This window comes from Fukomys damarensis, unplaced genomic scaffold, assembly GCF_012274545.1.
Source record: "Fukomys damarensis isolate Sample0158 unplaced genomic scaffold, DMR_v1.0_HiC HiC_scaffold_11, whole genome shotgun sequence".
NCBI lineage: Eukaryota > Metazoa > Chordata > Mammalia > Rodentia > Bathyergidae > Fukomys > Fukomys damarensis.
In genome coordinates, this window is record NW_022900923.1 from 42806203 (window position 1) to 42832902 (window position 26700).

Genomic DNA, 26700 nt, shown 5'->3' on the forward strand with positions numbered 1-26700 from the left:
CCAGAACTAAGGGCATGGAGATAGTTTCTGCTGATTTCCCTGAGGCTGACACCTGCAAGGAGCCTGGAAAGCCTGAGCCAATAGCAGGTGAGGGCTCAGGAAGAAGAGAAACTGTCAGGCGAGCTCACTAGACAGGGTGATGAGATGACTAAGGACCTTCAGGTAAAAGAAAAACGTGTGGAACACAGTGAGAAGAAGTGAAGAGCCCCTAACTTAAACATTCTTCTTCATTTGACACTAGAGCTATTTCTTCCAAATTTATCAGGCATTAGAACATAGAGGCAGGCCGAGCGGGCTCGAGCGGACGCCAAGCTGTTCTGGTTCCGGGCCCAGAGCCAGTGGGACTCGGGTGAGGCCGGGCGCCCTCGGGCCCCAAGGGGAGCCACACCCTCGGGTGCCTTGGGGACGGTGGTGTCACTAACGATAATGTAGCAAAGTCACGCTAATCCAAACCCGCCGCGTTAGCGAGCAGGTAGAGGGGACGCGGCCCGCGGGGATCACCTCCCTGAGCCGGGAGCTCTAAACTACACATGGGCGAGGGCTCAGAAACGCGCCCCCGCCACCACGCAAGACCCTTTCCAACGACACGGGAAAGGCAGCTGTGCTCCACTCCGGGACACACCTGCAGCATCAGGCCGGCCCTAAGATTTGGATTAGCGAGACTTTTACTTTATTATCATTACTATTCGTGGCGAGAACAGCAAAGCAGGACAATGAGGAGGGAGTCAGATCACTGTGCACAGCCAGACCCTGGCACATCCTGAGTGCGGCCCAGGCAGAAGGATGGCAGGGAGGGTGTGGGGGGGCCGAGAGAGGAACCAGACCTCAGCCAGGGCCACACCGAAGTTTCAGCAAGAGGCTGCGATGCTGAACTTCTGGGCCTGTGGCTCTTGCCACACCTGCACACACCCGTGTTTGTACAACCTGCGTAGCTGTCACACGGACGTGAAGTAGTGTGCGCCTGTACCAAATACACAGCTTGTGCCTGGGGCGTGGCAACACTCACCGAGCACAACTCAGACCGCATGCGAGTGCCGTGCGCACTCAAGCCCGTGTCCTTCCACGCGGCCCAACACACTTGGAACACCACACACAGATACTCTCGGATACTTCCAGACACATCTGTGTGCAGATCCACATCGCTGACCCAGGGTGAGGCAACTGGCAACCTCAACTCCAACAAAACGCACAGCAAAGCGAGGACCCAAGGAAGCCAGGGTGTGTGTTATGCTGCACACGGGCTGGAGCTTACAAGTTACTCAGGGGAGAGCCCTGCGGAAGCTGGTTGTTACACAATTCTAATCATTGTCAACCTGCTGGGGATCTGCCCACAGAAGATTAGAAACAAGAAAATCAAGGGGCCGGAGGTTGCAAGGCCCACCGTATGTTCAGAAAGTACAGCTGAAGAGAGATTTTTATAAAAAGTAGAGGGAACTTTAAAAATGTAACAGTTCAGAGACATTCAGCAGAGCTACAAATAGATTCTCCGCATATGGCAGCCTGAAGGGCAGCCCTTAAATAGGAGTCAGGAAAGCGGGATATTTCATGGAAGTAGACTGTTTGGAGGCGGAGAAGGGAGGACGGGAGAAAAGGAATAAAAAGCAATCCAGATGTCACACACACACATATTTACGTGTGTGTGTGTGTATATATATGTATATGAATTCCCCAAACAAATGTATTTATTATGTGTCACATACACACACTTTTTTTAAAAAGGGTATTTACAATGGTGTTAAATGAGGAAGAAAATTTAATTATATAAATCTCCTAAAAGAAATTATTCAGTGTATATTAGGAATGTCTCCATCAAAATAGTTGAAATTCGTACGTGTAACCGATGTGTGTTGGAAAGATGTGTGGTCAGAAATGCACTGTGACACACACAAGTGTCATCCAAACTCACACGCATGAGACTCCATTCTCACACACAGACAACACACAGATATGACACACACAAGTACAATGGATACATGCAAGTGCTTTATCTCCTTATATTGTACAGAAAGCCAGCCACACACAAACACACGCATTCACTAATGCTACTCCACTCATGCATTGTATGCTCACACATGCACACCCACACACTAGCCACTCACTGGCCTTGCACCTGGACTCTCACACAGGCCTCCACACAATACCAAGACACACGTGTGCACGCACGTGCACACACACATACACATCCCTGTGTTTACACTCAAACATTCCCTCCACCTGCACACACGATCACAAACACACGTGTCTACAAATATCACCAGACACACCCTGCACGTGACATTCAGGCCACATGTAAAGCTCAGAAATGCCACGTCTCCTCACAGGGTGCATACTTGGTCTGCGCATACCAGGTGGATCCACAAACTTTACAACACTCAGCACTGATTGCAGCGTCCCTGCCACACACCCACACTCGGGCATGGAATGCCACATCCTGTGCCTGCTGTCCTTGTGACCTGTGCCCAGCACTGCCCCCTCCCACAGTGTCCCGGGCATGGCCTCTGTGCCCATTCGCATACACCCAGGACCAACCCTTGCCTCGGGGGATCTGGGCAGATCTGGGCCACAGGCCAGGAGTGGTGGGGACAGTGGGCTAGGTCTGAGGTCTGGCCCTACCACAGCCATGTTTTACATAGTTGGGGTTTTGGCACAAGCAAGGTGATCATTTGCTAGCAGCGCACAGACCCTGCAATGTAAGCCCGGAGCACGGAGGGGGAAATCAGATAGGCAAGGTGGGCGTGTTTTCATGGGACCTCGGGGCTGGAGAGCTGTAGTAGAGAGCACCGGGGCTGGGACAGGGCAGAGTAAAGTTCTCTTTAAACGCACTGTATGCTGTACCCTCTTGAAACAGGAAGTTGCCTTTTGCCCAGAGTATGTGGAAATTGATTTTTGGACCGTTTGATTTCCTTCTGAACTACAGGGAGGTGCAACAGAGGCCGCCCTGCTTATAGCCAAACTGGTTCTGCTGCAACCTGGCTGCAGGAAAGGGTTCCTCTGGCCCTCAGCTCAGACCCCTTCTGCCTGCCTCTGAAGGACCTCGGGGCCTTCCCTGGCCACCCATTATGAAGTCCTTTATTCCCATGGGTTTTCTCTCAGGTCTTACTTAAATCCCTTTTGTTGTAGCCTGCAACTCTCTGGGGTTTCTGAAAAGATCCATATTTAAAAATAATTAGAAAAATCACATGGCTCCCACTTCAGTTCCAGCCACCGCTACTTCAACTACTTTCTACCAACGTCACCAACACCGCTGCCACGATCACGACCGCCACCGCCCGCTCATGTTTATTGAGCACCAAGCGCCAGGCACTGTGCTAGGAGTTGGGCAGCTGCCGTTTCTGACCCTCAGGCCACCTGAGCTGAAGGCAAGGATTCTGCTGTGGATTTTACAAGGTGAGGAAACAGAGCCTCAGAGGGGCAGAATCTGAACCTCCCTTTATCACCACTGTGAGCAGCCACTCCTTTAATGAGTCCTGGCATGGGTCGCACCTGTGTGCTGCCTCCTCTTCTGTGCCTGCTCACTTGGGTCTCTCTCCTCTACCTACAGCCCCTCAGCCTGGGCTTCCTGTGGTGTCACTTCTCTTAGCAGTGGCCTTCCACGTCCCCGCCGTGCCTGGGCAGGGACAGTCTCCAGGGTCCGCGACTTAACCGCTGTGCCCCTCTGCCGACCCTCCCTCACGGGAAACCTACTTCACCCTGCAAAGCCGTCACCTACTCCACGATGCTGTCTGCCACCCTGCAGCGATGAGTCCTGCTGACTGCAACCCTGTCACTTCCACCGGGGACCTTCGTGCAGGTGGGAAGCCACTTCCTCCTTTTCATCTTGCTCAGCAGGAAAGTGGATTTGGCTCGAAGGCCAAATGGTGATTATGCGACTCAACTCCTTGGCTGCTCTCTCTGAGTTCTCCTTACATTTCCCCTCTCGCATGGAGCCAGAATGGGAAGCGAAAGGGTGCCTGGAATGCCTGACCCTCTCGCTCTCCACAGCCGGTAGACACTCACATCTTTCCCAAGCAAGCCGGGTCCATCAGCTTTTCTCTCCCCTTTCCCTGACCAGCCAGGGCATGATGACTCGCTGTGCTCGCCACTGGCCTCTGACCATTCCATGTGAGGGTCCTCGCGGCTCTGGGCCCCTCTGCACTCCCTGAGCCTAGCACAGTACCTGGTGCTCAATAAGTGCATACCCTGACCCTGAGGACCAGGCCCTTGGCCTTGTGTTCTCTGTCCCTGTCCCCCTCGCAGTGCTGGCTTCCTCCCCTACAGCGGGTCAGCCGGTCTCCCTGGCGGAGCGAGGCCCGGCCCCTCTCACCAGACAGCATGCGGCCCCTGCGGGAGGCCTCGGTCGCCAGGGCACAGGAGATTTCAATCCGCTTCTCCTGCTCCTGCAGCTGGCTCTCTGAGTCCTGGGGCACGTCCACAGAGTCCCCCTCGCCGGTGGGCACCACGTTCTGCATACTGAAGAGGCACAGACATACAGACATGGAGGGGGCAGCATGGTCCGACTGGCTCTGGCTGGCGGGGAGGGCGGGGCCTGTGAGTGCACAGCTGCAAGTGCCTGGCAAGGCCGTCCTGAGCAGGAGCGGGACCCTGGTGAAACAGGGGGGCCCCTTCCCTCAGCATTTTCAAGTGAATTCAAAGGTTCTCATGAACACTTAGGGCGGCCCTGCAAGGGCCAAGTCCGCGGAGGCAGCTCAGCTCCGTCTTCAGGTGCTGTGTGCAGAAACCCAGCGCCCGGGTCACCTGCTGCCTCGGGCCACTGCTTCCGCTTGCTCTATGCTGGAGGCCCAGCGCCCCCCACTCTAGCACCCCATCTAGTCCCGGGTGCCAGGAGGGCAGAGGACGTGGCCCAGTACCTGGACTTGGCGATCAGTGTCTTGATCCTTTCCACCTTCTTCTGCTTCTCCTTCAGCTCCTCGGGGCTCAGGGGTGCGTCTGGTTCCAGGTCAATGTACCGTTCGGGGATGAGCACTTTGTCGGGGGTGGAGAGCTGTGGAGGGACAGCGGTCACCGCCACTCCCCCCGCAGGGCTCCCCTCCTCCCGAAGCCCTGAACCGGACACCACGTACTTCCTTACTGATATCCACGTCATAGTGCTGGGGCTCCAGCTCCATTTTGCGCAGCCGGGCGATCTCCTCGCGCGGTGTCTCATAGGCCTGGCCGCCCGGCTCCTCTGCGCGGAGGGCCGCCTCCAGGTTGGAGATGTCCACCTCGTGGATGCTGCGGTGTCGCCGCACCTAGGGGCCCGACGCGGGCGCACATGCAACCGCAGCTGCAGCCTCTGCGGCTCTGAGCCACCCGCTGTCCTCCAGGGACCCCCCCCGACGCTCCTACTGTGCCCAATGCTTGGCCCGCGAGCCCTCTTCCCTGTGCTTTCCCAAATCCCCGCCTGCCAGGCCCCGGAAGTACAAATCTCATCATCATCGCGTCTCCTGTCTTACTTGTCTCCCTCTATCCTGCTGCGCCAGTGTTGACATTCTGTCAACATTCTGTGCCGTATGTTTTGGGCACTCCAACCAGAGGGTCTTGCTTTGATTCGGATTGTTTCACAGTATAGTTTTCAATCCACCAATTAATATAAATTGTTAGAGGGCAGGACTCATGAATCAGAATTTTTCTGTATTTCCAAAAATGTAGTGGAGCCGGGCGTGGTTGTGCACGCTTCTACTCCCAGCACTTAGGAGGCTGAGGCAGGAGGATCACTGTGAGTTCGAGACCAGCCTGGGCTACACAGTGAGTTCCAGGTCAGTCTCAACTACATAGTGAGACCCTGTCTCAAAAAACCAAAAAAAGCAAAAAAACCAACAAAAAACCCCAAACCCAAAAACAGTAACAAAAAAACCCCCAAAAACCAAAAATGTAGTGGAAAGAAAAGTTAGACTCCTTGGGCTACTCCCAGCTCTGCATTCAATAACTGTGTGCCCTATAAAGCCCTACATGTCTCTTGACTTTATCTCCCTCATGTGTACAGTAGGGATAATAACTCATAACCCAGTGTTGTTAAAGGGATTAAACAAAAGCATGAAAGAGGCTGGGAGTCACAGTGCACAGCAAGCGGTCCCAGCTGTGTTTGGGAAGCCCAGCCCAGTGCTCAGCACACAGACTGCTCCAGAGATGTGTGTAATGCTGTTTCTATGTGGTAGATTTGTACTGTTCTCTATTAACTGGATTTTGTATAATTGATTTCAGCAACAACAACAAAAAATCATATCATTTGTTCCTTCGTGTGTGGAAGGGACACGTACCCCACGGGGAGGTGCCTCCTAGCTACCCGGGTGCTGAGTTGGGTTCCCCATCTCCTCTCCCCCCCACCTTCCTGTCACAGGCCGGTCATGGCCTGAGAGTGAGCAGCGTGGCCAGAGGCCAGTCCGGCCTGTGAGCGGCCGGAGGACATTACCACTTTGTAGGAGGGGCGGGTGCTGGGCTCCGGGGCCGGGCTGGCTGGGAGCTGCAGGCTCCTCCTCTTCTCCTTCATGGATCCGCTCTGGTGCCTCCGCATCCTGTCAATCTGCTCCTCCACACTCATCTTGACCTTGCCCTCGCTGGGGAACACGGCGCTCTTGGGGCGCTCCTGCTGCAGTGGAAAACGAGGCTCTGCCACGTGCTGCGTGCCGCGTCAGGCTCCTCACCACTCCCTGCTGCGGGGAGCCTGCCCACGGCGGGGTCCGAGTCCCGACCCCTGGAACCTGTGCACACAACTTTACTGGGAAATACAAGATCCGTCCTGAAAGGGAGTGGGCCCCAAACCCAGTAATGCACGCCACTGTAGGAGAGGGAAGAGAAGACCACAGAGGGTGGTGTGAAGACTGAGGCAGAGAACAGCATGAACCAAGCCATTCGCCTAAAAAGAAATGCCAGGTACTGCCAGCCCCAGCCGGCTTGGAGAGCAGCACGGGCAGATTCACCCTGGGAGCCCGCAGAGGAGTCTTACTACCAGCATCTCAATCTTGGACTTCTGGCTTCTACATGTACGAGAGAATGTGTTTCCGATATTTGAAGGCACCCAAGCAAGAGGTGGTGATTTGTTCCAGGAGTCCTAGGAAACTAATATGGATTTTGGTACTGGGAAGCGTGGTGCTACCGTAAGAAATACCTAAAAATATGAAAGAGGTTTTGGAATTAAGAGAAGTTTGAGGTGGGTATGACAGAAAAAAAGTTTATATTCCCTTAAAAAGATGATTGGTAGAAATAGAGATCTGAAGCAAGACGATTGTGGAGAGGGGTTAGCGGGATGGAGGAGAGAGCTTCTATCGTCTGAAAAAAAAAAATATATATATATATAATCACTGGAGGGAGGTTGGTGGAAAGATGGATTTTGTGTGTGTGTGATACCCAGGGTGCTCTTCCACTGAGCTACAACCCCGGTCCTTTTTATTTTCTTTCTGTTCAGACAGGGTCTTGCTGAGTTACCTACGCAGGGCTTGATTTTGTAATCTTCCCACCTCAGCCTCTCTCCAGGTGGGGATTACAGGCGCTCGCCCCTGAGCCCAGCATCAGTGGAAGTTAAAGGTGCTTATGGCGAAGTCTCAGAAGGAAATGAGCATGTTATTGAAAAGTGCAGGAAAATAGCAGAAACTTGTAGGCTATCATGGAATGAAAAGCAGATTTCTAAGCCCAGCTGTGAACGTGTGAGCTGTTTCTCTTTGTACTTGGAGGGAAAAATGGAAAAGAGGTACACCAAAGGGAATGTTACTCCAAAAGAAGCTTACCCTTTAATATGTGGGAGACTCTCGCTTACATTAGGAAGTTCACTGATGGGAAAGTATGTTCTACATGTACAAAACACGTCCTAATTCTTTTTCTCATACCTTACCCCTCACCATAATAAATGTAGTCATTATGTACTGCAAATGTGTACTAATAACATAAAAAAATGAAAAGAAAAGCCAACACCATTACAAAAGAAAAAAGAAAAGCATGTCCTGAAGAGACAGTCAAGGATGGGGCCGGACCACACTCTCTTGGAGAGATGAGGCACATGACTGACCCAGAAACAGCAAAGATCTGCAAAGAACTGAAACACACACAGATCTACGTGTGTTTCTGAGACTGTCTTATGAGCAAAGAGCCCTGCCAGCTCACAGTAAAAGAGGAGGGAAAACAGAGGGGAAAATGTCAGATTTCTGGGATTCTAGAGGCAGGAAATAGACTGATAGAGTTACCCACCTATAAACACAGGCTTAACCTTCAAGGAAAAGAATGAAGGCAAAGCTGTCGATTCAGAGGCAGACACGAGAGAGCAGGGGCCTGGCTGCAAAGGCTAATGGAGCCCTCACTAACCACAGAAAGCACAGCCAGCTGCAGACCTTCTCAGCTTTAAAACCTAATGGGGTTGGGGTGCAGCTCGGTGTCAGAGCGCTTGCCTGGGATGTGTGCGCAAACGGATGGGATTCTCCTTGCTAGATTTCAAACTTGCTTGGGACTGGTGATCGCTTATCCCTTTCAATTTCTCCTTTTGGGGACATCCATGATGGATGTCCCATCATACTGTATTTTAGGAGCAGATTAGCTTATTTTTCAGTTTCTCAAGTAGAGGAATTTGGCCCCAAGATGGGTCACATGGAGATATAGATGATGAGCTTTGGGACTTTGGAGCTAACGATATTCAGAAGGGATGTTAGAGCTGAGGATGAAGGGAGGAATGTATGTTGTAAGTGGGATCATCATCAAACTCGGGGCTGTAGCTGTTGAATAATAGCAGCCCCCAAAAGACACTGCATGTCTGAACCGCAGTGCCTCTAGTTACCTTGTTTGGAAATAGTTCACTGCAGATCTGATTCAGAGCCCTAAGGTTCCTGAATTAAATGGGCCCAAATCCTTTAGCGGTGTCCTTAGAAGACAGAAAGGGAGAAGGCACACGGAGGACAGACTGGGTCAAGGTGTCCACAAGACAAGGCTGCTGAGAGTGCCAGAGACCGCTGGACACCAGGGCAAAGGCAGGGAATGGCTTCTCCTGCAGTCACCAAAGCCGCCAGCCTTGCTGACACCTTGGTTTTAGATTTCAGGCCTTCAAACCGAGAGAACAAACGCACAGTGTTGGAAACTACCCAGTGTGCGCTAATTTGTTCATTCTTAGCAGTTCTGGGAAACAAACCCACTTCCTTGGCTGCATGAGCGCTGGATTTTGCTGCTTTCTCTCTGTAGCGGGCACCAGTGGCACGTGGTGGTAACTTGGCTAAGTGCTTCTCTGTGTCACAGCACTCATTCTCCTTGCCTCGAGTCATGCGTCCTTGAAGGAGGACTCTTCCTCCACCCGTCCTACCTGCCTCCCCTGCTGGGTGTCTGGAGTGGGAATGGTGGGTGGGTGGGCACACTCGGGGCCCCGGAGTGTAGCCCAGCTCAGGCCCGTGAGCTCCCGGAGCCTGCGGCACGGACTCACCCGGGAGGAAAGCCCATCGGTGAGCGCACTGGCCGTCCTCCTCATCACTGCTGAAGGGGTCACCTCTTCATCGGTGGGGGACTTTGTCCGAGGGGGCACAACGCCAACTGCAAACAGACAGAGCAGCCAGGGGGCGTCACAGAAAGCAAAGAGGCAGGGAGCCCGCTTCCCAAGGAGAGGCCTCCTCCCACTCACCACTGAGGTCAAAGGCCCTGGCCCTGGGTGTGAAAGAGCACCTGGGGTCCTCTCCGGCCCTTAGCCTTACTTCCAGGGAGAAGGGGCCAGGAGGTACCTTTGTTGAGAGCTGCCTGCTTCTCCACCTCCACCTCTTGTCTGGTGGGCGCCAGACTGATGTCCCTGGGGGTATCCAGGGGTGATGTCTGGTGGGGATCTTTCTTGTTTTGCTCATAGCTTGCCTTGGGCTGGGGCAAAGGATGAGAAGATGTCGGTGTTAGTAACCTTCTCGTTGCCTCCCCCTCTCAAGCCCCTGAAGTCACAGGGAGTAAGGAAATGCCATGTGTTTGAGCCAAGAAGTGGGCAGAGTGCATTGGTACCCAGCACCAATACTGGGCATCGTGGGAAATGGGAGTTCAGGGACTATAGGGTGGATCCGGGCAAGGTGCATCAGAGAAGCCCCTCCACCCAGCCTGTTATCTCACCAAGGTCGGAGAAGCACAGATTTATCGTCACCCAGTCAAGGAATGACCTAGAGCAGTGGCGAACCCATGGCACGCATGCCACAGTGGGCACACAGAGCCCTCTCTCTGTTGGGCTGCAAGTCAAGTGCATGAGTTGTTTTTTCTAAACTAAAACCTCAGTCTTTGGGTTTAATTGCACTGTTGGCGCTTTGTGATAAATAAGTGGGTTTTGGTTTGCAGTTTGTGCACTCCGTCCCCAAAAGGTTCGCCATCACTGGCCTGGAGTTTCTAAGGATGCTGCCTGGGCCCCACTCCAGGTTTGAGAAAACAAAAGCAGGTGGGCCTTGGTGCCAGGAGTGTGGGGGAATGGAAAGGGCGAGTGCTGTGGACTCAGAATCATGAGGCCAGAAGGGACCTCAGGCCTCCGCCCAGCGCCGTTGAAGAATCTCAGTCCCAGTGAGGAGCACACAGAGAGGCCAGTCGGGAGGAGAGAAAGCCCAGCCCAACTGGAGAGCATGGGAAAGTCCCTCTCCCTTTCTTTGCCAGTCAGATACCAGCAGTGCTCTGCCTACCCCAGCAGCGAGCCCTGAGGGGTCACACAAATCACACACGGCTGAGCCTGCACGAGTATATGCATCCTCCAAGTTTAGGCACAGAACACTCTACTCACCGCACAACCTCTTCCAAGCCTAACCGCCCAGTTCCCAGATCTTAGGGGATCCAGGTGAGAGAAGGAACCAGAGCAGGGGAGAAAGGGGCCTGTGTCCTTACACTCCAGGGCTCATGAGACGCACGGAGGGGAAACACGAGGGCTGGGGCTTGAGCAGGTGGGTAAAGGACAGGAAGGGACCAGAGCGGCACTGGGGTGAGTGTCACTGGATTTCCTTTGGCTGGCCACACTGGTAGGGAGCAGGGCAGTACGCCAGGCCAGCGCCCGGAACCCCTGGTTGCTCAGGAGCTTAGACAGCAGCTCCTCCTGTTCCACAGAGAACAAAAGGAGGAAAGACGCCTGAGGCTGGGTCAGCCTCACTTTCCTTACCCTGGCTTCACTGGGGAGGGCCCTGCGGAAACTAAGCTCTGGGGAGAATAACCTCAGCGTCCTGCCTGCCCCTTCGCCCCTTCTCAGCCCCACCCTCCAGAACTCAAGGGTGCCGGGTACCTGACCCCTGGCTGTGTCGCCACTGCGGTGCCAGGAAGGGGAGCTGGGGTATGGCCAGAAGCGGCTCTCGCTAGGGAGTGGAGGGACGGTGGGAGGTGACTCCAGGGGGACGTAGGCTTTGGGGAGGGGCGGCCGAGGTGGGCCAGGTTCCTGAGGCAGAGAGAACGAAGCCAGAGCATTAGGAAGGACAAGAGCAGCGGCTGTGAGAGCAGAGAAGAGCATTAGCGTGAGCCAGATAACATCTCCCCGGGTGCCAGCCCCCACCCCGGCCTGCAGAGCTCTGCCCGGCCTCTCCCCACTGGTCCCGGCCGGCCCCCCACTCCCTCCGCTGCCCACTTTCTTCCCCAGCTCTCTCCCCAGTGCCTCCACAGCCTGCCGGCCACATTTCCACCCTGGGACCTCTGCTGTCACCATCTGCCCTGCTTGCAAAGCCTTTCGCTTGTTTCTCTCTCTGCCTCAGTGTCCCCTCTTCTCCTGTGAAGCCTCAGAGCAGTGACAGCCTGACCCCCTCGTGGCTCGGTATCGAGAGTGTCCAGTAGGCCGCTGGCTTATTGGATGCTGGGCCTTGGGGAGCACAGGAGTGATCCTCTGAGGGCCTCACACCACCCTCGGCCTGCAGGAGAGCCCCCCTAAAGAGGCTAGGAAGCCACTTTCTACCAACTCAACCCTCTCATCCCCGGAGCACAGGCAAGGGCCAGGTATCTTCGCTAACCATCCCGGGGACTCAGGAAGAGCCTTCCCTGAAAAGGAGGTAAAGGCGACAGGCGGGGTGGACAGGCCCAGGGGAAATCCAGCGTCACTCCCCAGGTGCCAGAACGGCTCCCGAAGGCAACACCAGCGCTCTGGGACTGGGATGCACAGCCTGTGTCACTGCAGGAGCTAAGGATCCAGTCCTCTTCCGCCTACCTTGTATCCACTTCCCCAGCTTACCTCATTGGACCCCGGCTTGGTGGGGGACCCCTGAGAGCCGGACACCAGTGAAAAGGGGCTCAGGGGGCTGGTGAGGCTGGCGGAGCTGAGAGGGCTGGCTGGGCTGTTGGAGCTGTAGGTCCCCGAGGGCCCAAGTCCTCCTTGGGGGAAGCAGAGGGGACACAGGTAAGGCACGGAAGAGGAAGCGTCAGTGGGCGCCCTGGGGAGGAGGGAGGGAGGACTTGGTGCCTCAGGGCCGCTGGCCTTGCCCACGGGACTTGCTATAGCTTCTGGGTCACAGGCTGGCTGCTGAGGGGAGCACTGTACGAGGGAACATGACACCGGGCAGCGTGAGGATGGCAAAGCAGCTTCCCAGGCCACTGAGGGCCCAGGGCTCAGGGAGGGCACTGGGGGCACAGGTGCTTAGAGGCTGGGGGGCAGATCTAGAGTGCGCAGGTCAACAGTTTCTGAGCCATCTACCTGGTCCCTTCTGTGGGCCGTAAGGGAGCCCCGTTTACCACCCTAGGGTCTGGGGCCAATTCAGAGTCCCGGGAAGTCCCTGCCCGCCCTGAGTGTGGAGTGAGTTGGCAGGTGTGGGACGGAGGCTGGACGGGCGGGGCCGTTTGTGGAGAGGCCGGGTGCTGGGCAGGCCCCACCTCTGTGCTTGGCGGTGTCCGTGCCCCGGGACGGGTTGTTCTTCCTCAGCCCCTCCATCACGTCCTGGATCCTCCAGATCTCCTTCTGGATTTGCCGGTTGAGCACCTCATTCTAAACAGCGAAGAGCGAGTCAGAGGAAGTGGCCATGAGGGAGGTCCCAGCCCTCTCGCCAACCCTAGTGCTCCTGGATCTGCATCGCTTTGGATCTGCAGGAGGCAGGAACCCTGGCGATGCCCCTGCACACACACGCACAGACACACGTGCCCACACACGCATACACACACACACACCCACACACACCCACACACACGCACACCTTTCTAGCACACACAGGTGTCTTTCTCCTGGGCAGACTTTGCCTCTTCAGCTGTATAAAATTGTGCCCCCAGAGCCTCAGAACTAAGAGAGTGAGGGCCCATCTTTCTGAGCTACCCCAGGGGGCCTGGAGTGGGGGGAGTCTGAGAGTAAATGCCTCTCTAAGCAGTAGCCATTCTGATGGGGCGAGAACTTCCTATCTGATTTCTCTTTGCATTCAAACAGCCCCTTTGCAATACCCACCTAACACAGGCCAAAGTCACGAACTACCACTTACGCAGCAGCCCTGAATGCCAGGCACCAGGCTAAGCCCTTTGCTTGTACTGATGCATTCCAGCTGTTCCCACCTGAGACGAGACACGCATCCAGGGTACTCGTGCCCAAGATCATCTGTTGTAAGTGGCGAGGCTGCCGCCAGGAAGGTGGCCGGGTTCACCACTACCCCATCAACACTGGCCACCATCTGGATGCCGATCAGTTTGACTCAGATGCTCCTGGCTTCGACCCCACCCTACCTCCTGAAATGTGTGTGTGTGTCTGGAGTGTGGCCTGCCTACGGGACATGATAGCATCTGGGTCTTAACCCTGCCAACCAGCTGCTACCAGGAGGAAAGTGGGGGAAACAAGGTATTTAATGCATCAGAAGACCAGGGCTTGTAAAACTAGCCAGAGAGGAGGTAGGGCCCGGGTAGAGAAAGGAGGGGGAAGAAAAGACCTCTGCCAAAATCTCTAATCCATTTCCTGCCCCCAAGCTGACGGTTTCCCACGAAGGGCAGTCCCATTCCTTTCTAAAACTTGTACACTGCCTGCCTTCCCTTTTTCCTGTAAGATATTTATGCTTACAAGGCTGTTTTTCAGTTCCTTTCAGGCCTAGAGCACCCACCCTATGTGTAACCTGTCTCCCGTGCTCCTTCTCCTGAGCTGGTGGGAATAAAGAATCCCACATTATCTTCACCCCGAATCTCAGAGTCTGCTGTAAGAAGCCTGAGCCTCGCTTTTATCTCGGGACCAACCCCTCAGCTTAATAAGGCTCTCAGTTTGGTAAAGTGAGAAAGGAGACCACTGTGGTCCTCTTCGTCCAAAAGGATCAGGAAAGGCACAGAGCACGTCCCGCCCTCCGCTGCTCAGGGTGCTTCTTCACCTGGACGTCCAAGTTGAGCTGCTCCCAGAGGTCCTCGTGCAGGGCAGAGACCTCGGACTCGAGGTTCTCATACTCCACGGTGCTGTTGGTCAGCGCCTGCAGGGAGGGGTTCACTGAGAAAGCTACGGACACCGAAGCCTCCATGTCCTGCAATGGGGCCGGCGGGGGCACAAGGCTGAGACAACCTTGCTGTACAAGACGGGTAACAGCGTATGCCACTGCAGACTAGAAAGAGAGCAAGCTGAATCCTTCAGGCATGGCCGGCCACAGGCCAAGGGGGGTGCTTCTGTATCTCCCTTTTGTGCCTACGTTCAGGGACAACCACTGAAGGCAAAGAGAAAAGGGCCTGCAAGAAGTTGCTTATTCCCTGGAGTGAGGGACCGTTCTCTTTTCTGGGCCACATTTCCCTGAGGCCTCTGCTGCAGCATCTTCTCCAAGGAAGAGGGCCTAAGTGGGCAGCAGAGGCACTAGAGCACCCGAGAAAGTCAGCAGCCTTCAACTTCATGCTGTATCAAAGGGATCCTGGTATGGCTAGGTCTGAGGGCAGGAAGCCCACTTCCGGGGGCAGACTGTCGGGAACCAGCAGGCTCACGTACTCGCTGTCTACTGTCCAGGAAATGTTAAGGTCTTTGCCTCTGTGCCTCCCAGGCAGGAGCACCATGCTTCACCCTCCCAGGAGAATGCGGAGTAAAGCAGCACAAATGGGAGGCGCACAGACCCAGGTGCCAGGTTACCGTGGTCGCCTGCGACAGCTCCACCCGGACGTTGATGAGCTGATTTTGCAGGGACTCCTTCTTGTGCAGCAGCTTCTCAGGGTAGGCAGGCTGACTTCCAAACATTTCCAGCTCCTGGTGAGTCCCCATCAAAGCGCTCTCCAGGCTCTCCTAAAGAAAGGCAGGGGCATGGTATGAGCTGCCCTGACAGCTCCTTTGGATTTTTAATAGCAGAGGCCCGAGCCCCTAATGGTTCGAGCAGAGAGGCGAGTGGAGGTGGTTCTCACACTGCCTGCGGCCCTGGAAAACCTCAGGCAGCTCTGAGTAAGAGTGGGACAGGTGTCTAAGGAAGGATGAAGCTTTGTCAGGTAGAGGAGGATGGAGACAGCAGCCTGCACCTCCTCCAAGCCAGCCCCACCTGCGGGCCACCCAGCGCTCACCTTCTCTGCTCGGAGCTGCTGCACCAGCCGGTCCTGCTCTCTCACCACCTTGTTCTGCTCACACAGCTTGCCCAGCAGCTTCTGGGGGCCCAGGGCGGGGAGGGAGGGAGACAAAAGGGGATGATGGACACGGTTTGGTGGGGACCCGGGAATTGGGTTGGAAGGGCCTGGCCTCTGGATACCACCTTCCTTCCTTGCTGATGAGCCCCGGGCCTTCACAACCTTGGTGGTGCTTGGGAAGAGGAAGCTGGGATTCCCTCTTGGGAAGGGAGATTTATTCTCAGTTCTCGAGAGAAGAGGGCTAGGAGCCTGGCACTAGGCTCCTGTACCCACATCGCCCTTTGGAGTGCATCGGAACACAGAGGGCTGGGAAGATAATGTGATCTCACCTCCTCTGCTGGGTGGGTGGGACAGGCAAGTGGTGGAATAAGCAGTCTTAGAAAAAAGCAGCGTGCGATGTGAATGGGCCCCTCGGTCCACAGGAACCCCCTCCTCCCTCATCCCGAGTCCACCACCCTCACTCTACGGACTCAGGATGGCTGATCCCGGAGTCCCTCTTAGCTGTGGTCCTTCCCTGACGAAACCTGGGCCAGCCCACCATACAGCGGCCTGAGCAGGGCTGGCAGTGATTGGAGGGAGAGGTCAGGATGACCTTCTTTTCCGGAAAGACAGACATACCTTTCCTAGTCCATTCTGCTGAGCCACATTTCAGCCTCTGGGCTTTTGAATTTCAAGGCCCAGCTCACAAGCTGCGTGCTTTGTCCCTAACCTGCGGCCCCACACAGCCTCACCTCCTTTTATGCCTGCAGAAATGCTCAGTGGTCCCATTAGGCAAATGACTCTGTCGCCACCTACTGTTAACTGGTGTCTCGCAGGACGAATGCCCCCGGGCACAGAGCAGGCTGACTTAACTCCTAACAAAACCTGCGATCCTGCTAGGAGCCAACCCACCGCTGTAGACAAGCAGGCTTGGGGTTGAGAAGCGAAGCACACGGGGCCCGGTGTGAAGGCTCAAGGATGAGTCGGTGTAAGATGGAGAGACGGGGGACGAGGAGGCAGGCAGGATGTGGTGTTTGTGGTGAGAGAGAACACGAGTCAAACGCACGACCGGAAGGGGAGAGAGAGATGGAGAAAGAGCCCCACAGAGGAGGGTGAGGATGAAGACGCGGCAGCAGGAGGCTGCCGTGAACAGAGGGAGCAGGGAGAACTGCCCTTACATCCGTGTCCTGCTCGTTTAACTTGTAGGTGTGGAGGCCGTCCCGGAACACTTCTGGGTACGGAGGGACCTGCAGGAATATGAGGCTGGTTACTAAAGCAGGTGCGGACGAGGCTGTGCGGCGTGGGGCAGCCAAGCTGACATCACAGTCCTGCTCCGTTCCTGCCACAGACCACGGCCCAGAACCCCCGCCGCTTCCGCTCCCCTGGCTAGGGAGCCTGCGATGGCCCTGCCTGGACTCCACCCCGATTGTCCTCGGCTCTGGACAGATCAGAACGCTGCTGGACTCAGGCGCTGTTCCCCGCTCCTAAACTCCAGGATCTGCAGGGGCTGCAGGGCTCACTGGTAACGACCACGAGAATATCCGCGAACCCCTTGGCCGCCTCAGGGACAGGACACAGGAGCGAGGGAGGCACGAGCACTGGGCACACTGGAGAACACTGTCCTAGTAAACAGCCTAGTCACTGCGTCTGTCTAAATCAGGACTGGCGAGCATCCAGCAGCACCTCTGGGTCCAGCTACGCTGCCTTGCCTTGGGCAGCAAGTGGCCACGGCGTGTTCTGTACACCTTTGGCACTGGATGCTTCCACGTGACCCCTCACGCTTAAACCCCACAGGGTCGGTCAAGAAGGCACCAAACACAAGTCGGTGGCCTGGACTTTGGAAAGCGGGTTTGCAATCCCCAGCGTGGCATGATGATGGTGCAGGAGGTGGGCCTCGGGGTCCCCAATGAACATGAAGAATGGAGGCGACACCGTGCAGTGTGGGAGGAGCAGGCTGAGCCTCTCTCGGGGAGACGAGGCCCTGCAGATGAGCACGCTGGGCAGAGCAGCCTCATCCCAGGGGGCGACCCGACCATGCACAAGCAGCTGAGATGAATGACAGGGACCATGCTGCCGGGCAGAGGCCTTACTTGCACGAAGAGTTGGGCCCTGGGGGAGGAGTTCTCCACCATGCGGTTCACCATACTGATGAGAGTCTCGCTCTCACTCATCTGCAGCAGAGGAAGGAACGGACGATTCAACCTCAGACCCCGAGCTCCACACACCCTCCTGGCCTGTCTTCAGGGCGCAGGGGAAGACAGCTCAGGGGAAGACAGCTCCTCTGGGCCTCCAGCGCCTGGACTCCTCTCACCGACACTCACCCCTTGTTAACTGTTTCAGGACCAGCGCTGATGCTGTCCTGGAGGGAAGGCCACAGCAGGTGACGGAGAGGCCACTGGGATCCTTTCCCCAGTGACTGCTGTGGTCCCACGCACCTGGCTGGGGCTCTAACCTCCTTCCCATCTCTCACACTACTCTGGACAGAGACCACACAGCTCAGAGACTGTGCTCCCCAAATCTGCACTTAATGAAACAACTGAAAAACACAACTAACTGGGACCTGCTCTCCACATGGCCTGCATCAAGCAACAGGCACAGGCCCTTGTCATCCTCGCCGGCCCAAAGCATCAGTGGACAAGGCACTCTAAATACGGCTTCCAGAGCTGGGCTGGCAGCAGCCATGAGGATCGGGGATGATGCTGGGGGGCAGATAAGGAGGCGAGCGCGTTAAAGGGCCACCAGGTATCAGAACCCCTCTCTCCAAATGTCACCTGTGTATTTCCAGAATCATTAGGCACACGGAGGAGGGAAGACTATTTGCCAAATGAAATAGACGGAGAGACAGAGGGAGGGAGGAAAGGAAGCGGAGGGGGCCGGGCAGGCTGAGCAAATCGACTAGAAACGCCATCCTTTCCTTCAGGCGCCCAGGGTGAGAGGACCAGAAGGAAGCCTGCCGGGAGCGTCCTTGTCCCTTTAACTCCACTGTCCTACAGCAGAAGGTGGGAGACGGGCAGGTACACGGGAAAAGCTTTCAGGGAGAGGAGGGAAGGCCTGGGGTCACAGTCTTCCCCGCAGCCCCGCATTCTTGATCAGGCCACCCTCTCCTCTCGCTGACCTGCTTGAGGCCACAGCCCCAGCGCAGCTCTACCTCCTCGTGCTCAGACAGGGCAAGGCACCCTCTGCCCAGAGTCGCGCACTCTGCAGTATTTCGCAAGCCTTTTCTAGGATCTAATTTTTCTACCTGTTTAGCTTACTTGAAAATATCTTAAAAAAAAGGGGGGCTTGGGATTTAACTCAGTGGTTTCGCTGCCTGCCTTGCAAGCACCAGGACCCGAGTTTGATCCCCAGTACAAAAAAAAAAAAAGTCTTCTCTGGCATAAAGTATGATTTAAAACGTTTTAAAAAGGTTTTCAGTCCTTGTAGGAGTTAAAAGTCACCAGGCCGTCAACTACATTTTCTCTAAAGACCCAAACCCAAGCCATCTCCTATCTTCCTGCAGAGCGGAGCTACGAGGACTCAGCAAATCTATTCCAACATCAGGTGTGGGAGGACAAGGGAGGCCCAGGCTCCTCCCAGACTGACCCATTCCTCCCTACAAGCAGGTCTAAAGCAACACAGGCCGGGAGCAGAATGCCCTCACCCTGACCCGCTCTCACCAGTGCTAGGGTTTTGGGGGTCTTCCCACCCACACGGGCCTCCCCTGCATGCTGCCTCTCTCTAATGTGTCAGAGCACTTTCACGAGAAGGTACCTAACCCAGTGCCTGAAATATAGTGTGTGGTGCGCAATTAATACCTTGTTGGGCTTTGGAAGACATTAAAATAATAGCAGTAAGAGCAGCAATCACCACTCCTCACCAATGGAGCCTGACAGAAAGCTCCTGGATGTTTTCTCATTTGATTCTCCCACTGAGCCCAGGAGGCAGGAAGGGCGGGGTCTAAGGTGTCCATTTTGCAATTGAGACTATAAGGACTCAGAGAGATTCGGTGACATTTCTAATTTTTTTTTTTATAAATCCCTAGAAATGGCAGAGCTAGGATTAGGGTGGCAGCATCTAGCCTCTCCTTGTCACACGAGCCTGCCTCTCATTACTCTTTATCCAGAGGGAGGCGAACAGCCCAGGTCCTGTGCCCCGGATGCTTGGACAGCCAGGTGCCGTTGTTAGAGTACAGCCAAGCCCACAGCTGGCAGGAGGGCACCTGCCCAGGAGCCTGGGGGCCAGGTTCCCGCTCCCAGGCTCACATGCTTTCCCTGGAACCATCCTGCCCTTCCAGGCCTGCTCAGAGTGGCCATCCAGGGACTTGTCTCCACACGGCTCGGGACGCTCATGTATGGACACAACACGCTGCTTGTGGAACAAGAACACAAGGTCCTCAGGTGCTGGGGGCCACCTCTTGCCGCCTAAACTGTAAACACCTGTGCTTCCCCAGGGTCCGAGGTCTTCTACAAGGAGAATCTGCTCAGGACACGGAGGTCCTGTGAGGTGCTATGTCTCACGACTAGAAGGACACACGGAGGCATCTATATCCTCCAATCTCAAGTTTATGGTTCTTTCTGCACTTCTTAGAGAATGGTATCATCCTGATGAAGTTCAACCCCAGCTGTCACACGTTAGCCGTTTCCTCAGTTGTAAACTGGGTCGAAACCTCAGTTACATTCCAAGCTGTGCTGTTCATTGGCTGTGTCCTTGCTACATCACCTAACATGTCTGTGTTTTATTTATAGCATCCATCTTGGAGATGATAAACATTTAATAAGTTAGGATCTGTTCTGCTTCGAACAGCATGAGGCATAGGGAAAGCATCAAACCATGGTGCTGCCGTCACTATTGCTATCTCCGGCATCGTTTATACCACCCAAGGTGGCCGGCTGGGTACCATCAAGTCTTCCCAGATCGCTTGTGCTTTGTAGCACAGATCTGGACATAAGAGTATGCGTGCATGGAAAGGCCAGCCTGTCAGCCTCCTGCCTGTCTGAAATAAGTGTGTGTCATAGCCTCAAAAGACAATGTGGCCGGGGGTTGGAGCCCTGCCTCCTGAAGCCCAGGCAGCCAGACACTTCTGACAGCGCCTGTCCAGCTGGCTCGCCAGTCAAAGCTTAACATTACTGCCTCTGGCTATGGCACTGAGTTCTCAGGAACGCAAGCTCTATATGCAAAAGAACTCTGTTGGGGAATGAGTGAGTGTATTGCATTAAGTCATTTTAGGGCAGGTCCACAGGCCTCTGCTCTCAAATTGCAGAGTTTAACAACAGCCTGTGGAATACATGATTCCCTAGGTCCAGGCTGAACTAAATCCCTAGCATCTGAGGCCCAAACCCAGAGCTACCCCCAGTCTCGATTCTGCCTCCTCTCTCTGACAGAAATGCCAATCTGCACCTGCCTCTGAGGGCAGGGCCATCCGGGCTGAATACCGGAGAAATATGGGTCAGTCTGTATTATTTATGTGCCCATTTCTAATGCTTTTTTCCCCAGGAAACCCCCAGCTGCCTAAAAGGGCTGTGAAGAGGAGGGGTGAGAAGGAGCAAAACAAAATATAAGCCACTTTGTTGTGTCCTGGGGGTACCAACAAAGGTTATCAGATGGCTGGAGGATGAGGAGTTGGGGAGGAGCAGGGAGACACGACCGGAGGGCAGTGGGATGGTAAGGGGCACCAGCTCTGCCTACCTGCTGGTCCAAATACTCTAGGTTTCTTTGCAACTGAAGATCTAAAAGTTCATCCTACCCGGAGCCCGAGGCCAAGGGGCCAACCAGCAACACAAACAAACAGGAACACACAAAAGAAAACAATAAAAAAGAAGCAGAGCAGTTAAGAGTTAGCTGGGCGAGGTCCAGGAGAAGCCTCTCTCTTGACCCTGGCGTTCTTGGGAGAGTGGGCAGCGAGGATGCGGCAAGTGGAGGAGAGATGCACTCTGGGTCCCAACTTCCCCATCTTCCTAGGCCCACCGCACCCTGTCTGAGAGCATCGAGCACCACCGAAGCAGTCTAATCCACCCTTCTTTGCAGGTGTTTCTGAGTTTTCTGCAAAAATCAGCTGTTTCTGGAGAGCTATGTTTGCTGTGGGTCAAGGCTATAGGGTTTGGGCACTGGCAAGGCGAGTGCGGGGAAAGGAGGTCTCCTCCATGCTGGCCTCCTGGTGCTGAGTATGGGACAAAGATTCTGCTCAAATGGAGCATCTGCCCCACCCCCTGTGTCCAGGCGGAGATGACCATTAGGGGAACACATTCCCAGGACAGGCACATTCTGGGGAGAGTGCAATGTGGAAAATCTCTTCCCCCTCAGTCACGCCATTTGTTTCTGTCCCAAAGGGGGCATTCCAGGCAAAGGGAAGACTTACAGTAAATACACAGGGTTGCGGGGGTATCTAGAAGCTCTTGCCTGAGCTAGGAGCCCGAGGCTGACTCTGGGTCCAGTTCGCAGCCTGAGACCCTTGTCATGCCCCTTCCCCGGCATGCTGGAGAGGAGAGCTGTGCTGAGGCTGGCACAATCGGGACATTACACGAGCTCAGATCTCGTCCCTCTCCTCTGCCTTGGCACTGAACTCTACTGGGGTCAGAGGCCTGGCCAGGAGGGAGGGAGGAGGTATCCAGAGGCTGCTTAAAAACACAAGAGGCCAGGCATTGGGCACAGGGCACCTATCCCTGTTCAGCTCTGCCTTGGGGGGAGGCAGGAGAGGTCCTGAGGCAGAGCGTGGGGAGGAGAGGACGTACCATCTTATCGTGGACCGTGGGGGATGGTGGGTAGTTGTAGGGGAACAGTCCTGCAGGGACTGGCCGCCTGTCTCCCAGGTAATCATACTGGAAGAGAAAGGGGATTGCAGAGGTGAGAGGGTCCGGCTGGGACACGGACTTCCCCACCAGCTGCAGTGCAAGGTTAGGGATATCTATATCCTGTCCCAGAGTAGAATTCAAACGAATGCGGAAGGTAGCCACCCCCACCCCCACCGTGCAGTATCTGTCCAAGTCCTCAAGATGGGAAAGACAGGCCCTCTCTGCCCTCTTGTGGATAGGATGGTTCCTGGCACAACTTGGAGACGGGCACAAGAGCAAGGCTCCTACTCAGGCCGCAGCCATCCCTGCTCAGCTCTCCTGGGGGTGGAACCCTAGGCCAGGGGCCAGCCTGGGTGGATCACAGTCCTCACACAGCCAGCGGCCCCCATGGCCGGTGCACCTGCATGGCCACCTCTTCTCACCACGTGGTGCGGAGGATGAGGAAGGGGGGCGGCGGGAGGCTCACCTTGGGGGAGCTGATGGATCGCCTCATCACGTAGGCGGCGGGGTCTGCGTAGATGTCCTCGCTGCGGGGCGGCAGCCGCTCAAAGCGGGCGCTGGTGAAATATTATAGTTAAATGAAAAAGTGCCTTGCTTTTGAATGTAAAACCAAGAATAGCAACTTCTAAAAATATAGAAAGCACAGCAAATTAAGGAAATCATCTGGATGATTTATGAGTAAACTTTCAAATAACCACAGCTCCAGTGACCAGATGATCCCATTTCCCTTCCTGAGTTCGCGAAGCATGTATGGATCAAGTCAGAATCGTTTTAAAAGTTCGTATATTTTCCGAGGCGGCGTCCAGCTCGTCGTAGTAAACTGGCTGCCGGGAGGGGCTGGGGATCCAGACAGGGCCGTCCTGCCGGCCGTAGCCCGCCGTCTCCTTCCACTCGCGCAGCTGGTAGGCGGGGCTGCCCCCGTTGCGGAAGGAGTGGCGCTTGTCCTCCAGGGCCCAGGGCGGGCTGATCCGATCGAAGGCGGGCATGGAGCAGATGCTGTCGGGTCTCACCCCTGGAGGGTAGTACTGGTAGTCGTCGGGGTACTGGGAGGGGTAGGGGCCGTAATAGTCAGGGACCCGGCGGGACACGGGATAGAACCTGGAGGGGCTGAAGAGCGAGGACCGTGTAAGGGGAGCAGACACAACGGGAACGTCTGTCCATCCACCCCCATGTCCTCTGTGAGAGCAGGCGCTGGACAGGTGGATGGGCCCCAAGCTGGGTTCTGAGTACGCGAAAGAGGGAATTCCAGTGTGAGGGTTAGCCCCTCCCCCAGCAGCTCCCTGTACCCAGAAAGGGCACCGCTGAGCTTCGATCTTTGTCCCTTTAAGATGAAATGCCCTGGGAGGGACTGTGAACCAATCTATCAGGTTCTTTCCGAGGGAGGCAAGAGAAGAAAAAGCCTGGGCACCTGAAAGCAGGCAGCAGAGGAGGAGGGAAGGGCATGAAACCTGTTCGGTTCGGCAGCTTCTTGTGACTTGTCCCAAGGTGGCTCGGGCCGCCAGCAGCGAGCTGCAGACCAGCCGCTAGAGGGCGGGTGTCTCCCAAGCCCAGGGCCACCCGGAGGCTGGAAAGGGGGCCCCTAGAGCCCCCCAGGAAAAGAGCTGGCCAGAAACTGAATTATCAGGCCTAATAAATATGCTCAAATATTTGAAAGCCAGTCATTAGATTGGTCATTGAGGACAGTATTAGAACCAATGAGTTGCTTTGTTTTTTAAAAAATAAAAAATGAACAAAACACACATACACAAAACACACAAGACTTCCAGCTGTGTGTATGTGTACCTGTAATCTGAGCACTCAGAAGGCTGAGGCAGGAAGATTGCAAGTTCAAGGCTAGCCTGAACTACACGGTGAGACTGTTGCAAAAATTCAAACAAGCTGGAGATTTAGCTCAATGGCTCTGTTGCCTGCCTTGCAAGTGTAAGGTCCTGAGTTTGATCTCCAGTACAAAAAAAAACAACAATAAAAAAGCCAAAATTCAAACATAACAAACAAAAAATTTTCTATAAACAATAGCTTTAAAATAACAGAACTATTCAAAAACGAAGTGGGTGGGCTCGGTAGCCTGTGGGTCTGGTGTCTGCAGTGACACCAGATAAGATGATACAGGATCCACAGCATGGACCAATGCCAGACCGGAACAATGCTGAGGCCCTCACCAAACCTGCCAGATTCCTGGGCTCCCCACAGCACCCTGTGGAAAGGTACTGCGTTGCCCTATCTTTTTGGAAGCACGCAGACAGAGAAAGCAGGAAACAGGGACAACACACAAACCCTGAAGACGGAACCGTGATGTGGCAAGGGATTTGGGCAAGCTGGGAATCATGGGATTGTTTGCGTCTCCCGGCTTAGCCTGGCTTCCAGAAGGTTCCCAACAGGGGTTACCTCAAAGGTTAAACCCCTTCCCGCACCCTGGCCAAGACGGACCCAGGTCCACCCCCACCCAGCCAGGCCTCACCTCCGAAGGTCTTCGGGGGGCGGCACCCCTCGGCGCAGGTTCACCCACTGCTGCAGCTGGTTCATGGAGCTCTTGCGCTGGGCAATTTTGTCCGGGTTGTTGCGTGGTGGGAAGCTCTGCCGGTGCCCCGCATTCTCTCCGTCCTGAGGCGGGAAAGCCGTGCTCCCTGGCCGACTGGGGGAGCTGTACTGCCAGCCATTGGGCTGGGCCGGCTGCTCCCCGCCCCCTGGAGCCCTGGGGCCCTCGGGGTAAGGGCTGCCCGGCTCTGAGCCCGGCTCGGGTCCGGCTGGGATGCCGTTGGCTTTCACCAGAGGCTCCTTCTTGACTTCCGGCTTCTCCGACCTCGGCTCGGCCTTCTCACAGCCCCGGCCATCACCCTCCCCTCGAGTCTTGGCCTCCGGCTCGGGCTTGGGGAGGCTGCTGTGCGGGGGCTGCTGGCGGTGTTTGCCGGGTGGGATGTTCTCGGAGTCTGGCTTCTCGTGGCTGCAGGATGCCAAGGGAGATGCTGTAAGTGACTCCAGCCCGTCACGGAGAGGGGCAGGGCTGGCAGACTGGGCAGGAGAAGAGGACTGGGGAGGCAAGGGCAAGGAGGTAGCAAGAGAACCAGGATGCAGCCACTTCCGATCCTACTTTCCAAATCCTAGACTTTATCTCCTGCTGCAGCCTGGGCAATCACTAAGCAACACACAGTAGTCCTGCCCATGCCTGTCCAGATGGTCCTGCCCTCCAGGTCTCCGCAGGTCATGCTCCACCCCCCTGCTGCTGCGTTCAGTCCGGCCTTGGGCCATGGCCAAGACTCAGCCCCCCTGGTCCTGTCACCTTTACCCTTCCTCAATCCAAATGAGTCGGTGCGACACTAAAGTTTCATGGCGAACGGCGCTTAGCTACAGAGGCTTGCTACAGCTCGCCTTCCCTCCCCCAGAAAGCTGCTTCACTCCCCAAGCTTTGGGCTCCTCCCTGGCACCACCTCTGGCCACCACCCCAGAACAGCAGATGAAACGCAGCAGGCAACAGGGGCAGAAGGCGCTGCTCCCAAATTTGTGGGCATATAGACACGCCCCCTTCCCTTCTCGAAAACAGGTTCCTCCGGGACTGACTTCCATCCACAGGCAGGCTCCGTGAGGGCCGGAAGTCGCCTCCCTCGTATTCCTAGCATTTGGTATAGGGGTGCACACATTGATAACCACAAGAAGTATTAGTCAAAGAAAAATCAGGCCTGGAGGCTCAGGCCGCCAGTCCCTGCCCTCTAGGAAGCTGAAGCAGAAGGATCACAAGTTTGTACCCAGCTTGGATAACTTAGCAACTTAGTGAGTCCCTATCTCCAAAGGGGGCAGGAGGGTGCTGTTGGGTTGTAGCTTAGTACGAAGGCCCTGGGCACTCAATACCCAGTACTGCAGAAATAAAATAAATGACTAGATAAATAGTGTGGTGAATGAAGGAGCTTCTGTTCTTCTCTTGTTTGTTTTGCCGCGCTGGGACATAGGGCTTTGTACACGTGAGGCAGGTGCTCTGCCCCGAAGCTGCACCCCAGCCTTCAAGTGAACTGGGAGTGCACGAATTGGAGCCTTAGGACAATTTTCTCCCTAGAGCTTCCTGAGGCTGAGCAATTCAGGCCTCCGTGTGGAAACACTGCCAGATAAACATTCCTAAGACACATGGTTAGACTTGGTCTGTGCTGCAGAGCCCCCTCTTCTGGATCCCCACTAACACCTCACCCAAGGCTCCACGCCCAGCTGAAGGAGAGATGGGCACGGAGCCTGGGGGCTGGCGGGTGCTGAGAGCAGCCATACGCTAAGTGTCTGCTGCACATCAAGTGTATCAAACTGTAGCCCTCACGGCAGCCTGTGTGATAAGACCGTAATCACTGGTTTGGGAGGAAAGAAAGCTCAGGATCTGAGAGATCAAGTCACTTACATGGAGGTCACACTGCAGCCAAGGGGCCACAGTGATGCAAACCCTGACTATCCTCCCTGGGGCTGTGTCCCTAACACACAAGGCCAAGAACAACAACCTGACTCTCACCTCTGGCTCCTGGCCAGGCCCGAAGGGACCTGGCTCTCTGTTGCCTCCCTCAGCTCGGAGTGAAGCGGAGGA

The 26700-nt window shown here is 55.4% G+C and overlaps 1 protein-coding gene and 1 long non-coding RNA gene across 4 annotated transcripts in view; one reads left to right on the forward strand and one right to left on the reverse strand.

Annotated features, from left to right (window-relative positions):
• Positions 1 to 3617, forward strand: part of LOC117285600 — a 52165-nt gene extending 48548 nt beyond the window's left edge. For all 3 annotated transcript variants that reach the window (XR_004516677.1, XR_004516678.1, XR_004516679.1), the window contains 2 exons: positions 3196 to 3387; positions 3542 to 3617. This is a non-coding gene — a long non-coding RNA (uncharacterized LOC117285600). The remainder of the gene's footprint in view (positions 1 to 3195; positions 3388 to 3541) is intronic.
• Plekha6 (pleckstrin homology domain containing A6) overlaps positions 3381 to 26700 on the reverse strand; it is a 46758-nt gene continuing 23438 nt past the window's right edge. Inside the window, 19 exon segments of the mRNA XM_010645021.3 lie at positions 3381 to 4449; positions 4848 to 4981; positions 5061 to 5228; positions 6389 to 6565; positions 9371 to 9477; positions 9663 to 9792; positions 11168 to 11317; positions 12098 to 12237; positions 12733 to 12844; positions 14190 to 14285; positions 14924 to 15073; positions 15343 to 15423; positions 16560 to 16628; positions 17472 to 17552; positions 21046 to 21099; positions 22089 to 22175; positions 22615 to 22705; positions 22833 to 23255; positions 24607 to 25089. Of these exon segments, the coding sequence (XP_010643323.1) occupies positions 4164 to 4449; positions 4848 to 4981; positions 5061 to 5228; positions 6389 to 6565; positions 9371 to 9477; positions 9663 to 9792; positions 11168 to 11317; positions 12098 to 12237; positions 12733 to 12844; positions 14190 to 14285; positions 14924 to 15073; positions 15343 to 15423; positions 16560 to 16628; positions 17472 to 17552; positions 21046 to 21099; positions 22089 to 22175; positions 22615 to 22705; positions 22833 to 23255; positions 24607 to 25089 (3019 nt within the window). The 3' untranslated portion in view covers positions 3381 to 4163.